The 6,053-nt window shown below is 50.5% G+C and overlaps 1 protein-coding gene across 2 annotated transcripts in view; it reads right to left on the bottom strand.

Moving 5' to 3' along the window:
• Positions 1-2,678: 2,678 nt before the first annotated feature.
• Positions 2,679-6,053, bottom strand: part of tepsin (TEPSIN adaptor related protein complex 4 accessory protein) — an 8,247-nt gene continuing 4,872 nt past the window's right edge. The window contains exons 9-13 of one of the 2 annotated variants that reach the window (XM_084455834.1): positions 6,018-6,053; positions 5,642-5,755; positions 4,811-4,889; positions 4,589-4,723; positions 2,679-4,051 (exon numbers count right to left, since the gene is read on the bottom strand). The exon at positions 6,018-6,053 is cut by the window's right edge and continues 151 nt beyond it. In XM_084455834.1, coding sequence (XP_084311960.1) covers positions 3,407-4,051; positions 4,589-4,723; positions 4,811-4,889; positions 5,642-5,755; positions 6,018-6,053 — 1,009 coding nt within the window. In that variant the 3' untranslated portion in view covers positions 2,679-3,406. Of the gene's footprint in view, positions 4,052-4,588; positions 4,890-5,641; positions 5,756-6,017 lie in introns of both variants that reach the window. The other variant, XM_084455833.1, reaches the window with a different exon arrangement.

Raw genomic sequence — 6,053 nt, 5'->3', positions numbered from 1 at the left:
ATACCTGGACCAGGTCTATGGGGAGTTATCTGTAGGATATCACCTGGACCAGGTCTATGGGGAGTTATCTGTAGGATATCACCTGGACCAGGTCTATGGGGAGTTATCTGTAGGATATCACCTGGACCAGGTCTATGGGGAGTTATCTGTAGGATATCACCTGGACCAGGTCTATGGGGAGTTATCTGTAGGATATCACCTGGACCAGGTCTATGGGGAGTTATCTGTAGGATATCACCTGGACCAGGTCTATGGGGAGTTATCTGTAGGATATCACCTGGACCAGGTCTATGGGGAGTTATCTGTAGGATATCACCTGGACCAGGTCTATGGGGAGTTATCTGTAGGATATCTGGACCAGGTCTATGGGGAGTTATCTGTAGGATATCACCTGGACCAGGTCTATGGGGAGTTATCTGTAGGATATCTGGACCAGGTCTATGGGGAGTTATCTGTAGGATATCTGGACCAGGTCTATGGGGAGTTATCTGTAGGATATCTGGACCAGGTCTATGGGGAGTTATCTGTAGGATATCTGGACCAGGTCTATGGGGAGTTATCTGTAGGATATCTGGACCAGGTCTATGGGGAGTTATCTGTAGGATATCTGGACCAGGTCTATGGGGAGTTATCTGTAGGATATCTGGACCAGGTCTATGGGGAGCCTACCTACGCCCTAGCAGCACATCTCAATAAAGACGTTTTCACTTTTGGCAGTTGCTTTATTTTAAACGAGAGAATAGTATTATAATATTAACGCCAAATCCAGGATACTCGTGAAGGCGCCTGCGTTGTTATGAACGGAACGCTGCTAGAATCGGCTGCTAGAATAAGACAGCTAATTTATGTCAACTAAGTCTTTATTGAGTTATGCCGCTATAGCGTGGGTGGGCTCCCCAGCTCAGTCTTGTTGTTCCGACCACGGTTTAATTTGCAATAGCACCTTCATCACACCTGTCTGAAAGTGCCAATCAAGTGATTTACAGTGATTTTAGAACTATGACGCACACAAAGTGGTTTTGTCAAAAGAGCCTTACAAACCGTGACGTCACAGAGCGGCCTTGTGACGTGGGCCAGGAGGAGTATAAAAGCCAGAGAGCGACAGAGGAAGAGCAGCCAGAGAGAGAGAGAGGGGGGCGTCTCCCTCTCCCTCTCTCTCCCAGTGGGCCAGAGAGAGAGAGAGAGGAGAAGGAGATATCATCTTGACATCTCCTCCTCCTCCTCCCCCCTTTCAGGTTCACAGAGAGAGATCTTGGTTCTCTCTCAGTGAGCCAGAGAGGGGGGGAGGAGGAGATGTCTAGATGGTATCTCCTACTCCTCTCTCTCTCTCTCTGGACCACTGAGAGAGAGTCAGGGAGAGAGAGAGAGATGTCCTCTTCTCTCTCTCTCCTCTTCCATGGCTCGGAGGAGGAGGCGGTGGTGGTGGCAAATTATAAAAACTAAATAAAACTTTTTTTTTATAATAAAAACTGATTCTGATTCTAATTGTAAGCTATAGTGATAAGATAAGATATCCATGTTAGCATATAGGTGTACTGTTATAGTTACTGTTAGCACTTCAGACACTGTGTCATCAGCTGCTGGTCTCTCTTCCCAGAGCAACCGACGGATTTTCAACCGGAGGTTTCGCGTCGCTCTGATTCAACCAGGTGTTAAAAGCCCATGGTTTCGCGCTAGAGTGTAGTTTGCGTGGGGGAAGTTGAACCCGCTGTCAGAGATCAGATCTAACCCGGCCGGACCCGACGTACCGGTCCTCTCTGCTCAGGTCGAGGGTCAACCTGCTGCCTGCTACAGACTCAGTCCGCTCTGTGGGAGGGGCTAGTGGGTTCAACGTGTGTAGTAGGTCTTACACACATGCTTGATTTGGTGCCGAGCCCAAACTGTAGAAAACAGGCGTTCCCTGTTTGAAAAAGGGCACTACTCAAGTTTCATACTCCGTTGTTTGTTAAAATAAAGGCACAGAGCGTTACACTTGAGTGGCGAGCCCTTTTTCAAATATGGAGGCACTATTGTGGGTTCACAGCAAGGGCGTACACACGTACATATTATATACCATGAGCCTCTCCAGACCCGGGCCTCAAATTAGCCCTGGGCTAAGTATAGTGTCCTGGGGGGGGGGGGGGGGGGGGGCGTTCAAGATCCCAGCGCTTCTCGATGAAGGACGCCGCCAGTGACGCGGGCGGCTGGGGAGAAAACCGCTGCTCCTCCTCCTCCTCCTCCTCCTCCTCCTCGGCGTCTCTGTCAGGTGTGTCTGTGTGTACAGTATGCATGTACAAAACCTGCCTCTGCTATTGGTCGATGGCCACTGCAGTACGACCACGACGCTGTGCAGATAAAAACACAATTCAGGACATTGATACATGACAGTGATATCATTGCATTGATGATCACAGATGTTAAGATTATTGTTATTTTTCGAAGCATTCATTTGACATTATTGCCAATAAAGTTTGGGTTTCAGAAACATTGGGGACTTGGGATGAGTTGAGGTACACCTAAATGAACACCCCAGTCGTACTGAACGTGTCCAGGAAGTGGCAGTCTTGTTGTAGGGCTGACAGGCAGCAGGTTTAATTCTCACTAATATTCATACATGTGCAACAGCATGATTGCTTCAGTCCACAGAGAAACAGACACGGAAGTAAACTCAGGATCTGCTGAACGTACCTGGACGCACTGTCTACACACACACACACACACACACACACACACACACACACACACACACACACACACACACATGGTTCTAATGAGAACCGGTACAAACCTAATCACTTCATCCACCCATTCCTTGAATATTTCACTCAAAATCAGGTTCTGGTAGAGACCTTCACTTCATAGCCAGCCCACCTCATCAACAGAACCAACAGAGGTATTACACAGTCATAAATACTTTTAAAATAACACGTTTACAGTCTTAGTGTAGTTATTACATGTATCAAGAGCCCATACCTGGTGGAAGACACAGGCCTGTACCTAAAGGCCATAAGAAAACCATTGTAGTGCAAAATACAAACCAGGGGAGGTTGGGGGTGTGTAGTAAAGTAAAGTAGTAGGCATAGTAACACTGAGTTACTCTTTAAGGAGTCCTGAGGTCAAAGCAACTGTGTATAACAACCTGAAGCTCAAGAAACATCACCCAGCAGTTCTTCTGTCGAAGGAAACTCTCGTACCCTTGTACACTGCCCAGTGAGCCGAGAAACCCTGACCTGACATCATAGACCGGCTCTGACCACAGGGCCAGGCCAGGCCGCCCCTCCAGACTTTGTTAAGCTAGCTCTAGCTAAGCTATATTGCTAACAACGGCTTACGCCTCTGCAAACAGTCACCACGGCCCTCCTCTGGGAGGGATAGCTTCAATGACATCATCACTTTAATGTCCATGCAGTCCTGGCTTTGCCTAAGGTCAAAGGTTGAGGAAAGAGAAGGCGGACAGCGATTGGCTGACGTTGGATGTGACGTCACGAACGGGCGAGCGCAGGGGCGGGGCATCGCTGGCGTCATCCACAGGGAGGAGAGTGTCTGTTGCGTTGTCAGCAGCAACGATCGGACGTTCCTTGGCGGCGACCCCCGTCCTGTCCCTGTCCACCCGCCGGTCGGCCTCTCTCTCCGGGGGACACGCCGCAGGACTCCCCCTGGACACCAGCTCCATGCCGGTGAACAGGGAGAGGCGGCCCAGACGGGGCTGCTCCGGTTGGGCCTGGGGGGCTGGGAGAGAGACCCCCTCTGTCTGGAGCTCTGGGTCTTCAGCTGGAACATCAGGGTCGAGATGGGGCTTACTAGTCCTGGGGCCAGTCTCACTGTCCAGATCGTCTTCATCCTGAGGGGTAGGCGTTCTCTCCTCCTCCTCCTCCTCCTCATCACGGGTGTGAGTGAACTCAGGTGGGGGTCCAGACGCGGGGTCCCTCCCTTGGTGGGGTGCGGTGATGCCAGCCAGGTGTGTCGGCAGTAGGGGGGCGGGGTACGCGGGTGTGGAGGGAGGAGCATTGTTGGCGACTCGTCTCGCAGCGCAGTTAGCTCCGCCCATCAGGGCCTCGAACTGACGAAGGATCTGGAGGGAGAGGAGAGGAAGACAGAAACATCAGACTGGTTTTTATCAGTTTCTCTCTGTCTGTCTGTCTGTCTGTCTGTCTCTCTCTCTCTCTCTCTCTCTCTCTCTCTCTCTCTCTACACATTTCAGTCTTTGTCTTCCATTTTATTTTCCTGTTTATTTTAAAGGAGTAGTAAAGGGAAAATGCATGTTTAGCCCTGTTTTAAGGTTACTTATGATCATATACAATGGTTCAGATCAAAACGTTCACAAAGCTAGCATTTTAGAGAAAGTTGATAATTGCTCTACCACCGTTTTGGTCATACAATGGATGTGGATGGGCATCTTGAAAAATCATTCCCTTTACTACTCCTTTAAGTCTATTTTATGTGAAGCACTCTGTGCATGCACATGCTCTGTTGTAAAGCACTTTGAGCTGTATTTACTAAGATGCTGTACAAATATTTTTTTAAATTATTATTCTTTTTATTATTATTTCTTTCTCTCGCTTACGTTCCCCATACACTCTCTTCATTCACACTCTCTTCTCCTCCCTACCTTGGTGGCCTTGTTAACCACCGGCCCCACCGGCCCCCCGCTGAGCTGGGCCAGCCTCCGCTGGGTGGCCCCCAGGATGTGCTCCAGAGACAGGAGGTCAGAGGTCATGAGGCAGGCCACAGCACACAGCGCCCTCTGGCGGGGCGGAGGGGTACAGTTCAGTTTACAAGAAAGAGTTCGGATACAAGATACAAAGACGGCTGACGTTTCTCTGGGTCGTACCATTTGGACCGTGTCGGAGGGGTCCTGCAGCCTGCGAGAGAGAAGCTCCACAACCACCTCACAGTTCAGGGTGGAGCACCTGCACAGACACACGAGCACTGATCAATACCTGGCAACCGCAAACCAATAATAAGAGACAGGACACTACTACAACATTGTGATCTGTCAAGGAGAAGGAGTAGGCATCCTTCTAGAGGATGTTCATATTTGAAAATGTGTTGGTGTGTACGGTTATCTATAGACTTGTCTCGCGATGCCAGACTTTGGAGATCTCTGCCTCCAACCCGCCCACTGAAAATCGTCGCTACCAATCGGAGCCACTGCCTACATCTCCAACAGGCTGAAGGACCACTGCCTACATCTCCAACAGGCTGAAGGACCACTGCCTACATCTCCAACAGGCTGAAGGACCACTGCCTACATCTCCAACAGGCTGAAGGACCACTGCCTACATCTCCAACAGGCTGAAGGACCACTGCCTACATCTCCAACAGGCTGAAGGACCACTGCCTACATCTCCAACAGGCTAAAGGACCACTACCTACATCTCCAACAGGCTGAAGGACCAGCCTAGCTAGAAATCATGTCCTCCAAACTAACTGGAGTGGAGAATTAAAACAAAACAAAACATAAAAAGGAAAGACGTTGGATTGGTTCTGCAGGTTTTTGTCAACCTCTTAAATGGTTCCCACCCTCTTTTAGCGAGGAAACCTCGACGAATGTCTTCAGTCTCTAGCTGAGCGCCGTGTTTACAGACTGACTCGTGAGTCTATGTATGGACTGACTCCGTGAGGAAGTGCTGTCGGGGTGTATGGTTGCGTGTAGACTTACTCCTTGAGGAAATGCTGACTCTCATCTCTGGACAGGAAGACCCTGGAGCCCTCGGTCAGTCTGGCGATCAGCGCCACCTCCTGGCCACAGTCCCCCAGCTGTATAGCCTCCACCCTGAGGAGAGTGGGGAACAGGGGGGGAGGGGTCGGGAACAGGGGGGGAGGGAGAGGTCAGAAAGAGAACTTTCATCTCGCGGCACTTGGAAATCTCACACTGTCGATGGCAGTTTTGCATGAGCTACATCATTTTGCTGAGGTCCAGCGGGCAGTGCAAGGTGCCGAACGGCTCCGATCGTAGACCTCGCAGTCCCGATCCTCTCGAACGAGCCCTCGGAGACTCGGGTTAGCGGTTGGGGGCTTCCGCAGGTGTGACTCACCGCTCTGTGAGGTCCCCGCTCTCCCTGCTGGCCCCC

This window comes from Borostomias antarcticus (genome assembly GCF_949987555.1).
Source record: "Borostomias antarcticus genome assembly, chromosome: 22".
NCBI classification, from domain to species: Eukaryota; Metazoa; Chordata; class Actinopteri; order Stomiiformes; family Stomiidae; genus Borostomias; species Borostomias antarcticus.
Note: the sequence above shows the minus strand (reverse complement) of the source record. Positions and strands in the feature narration are given on the sequence as shown.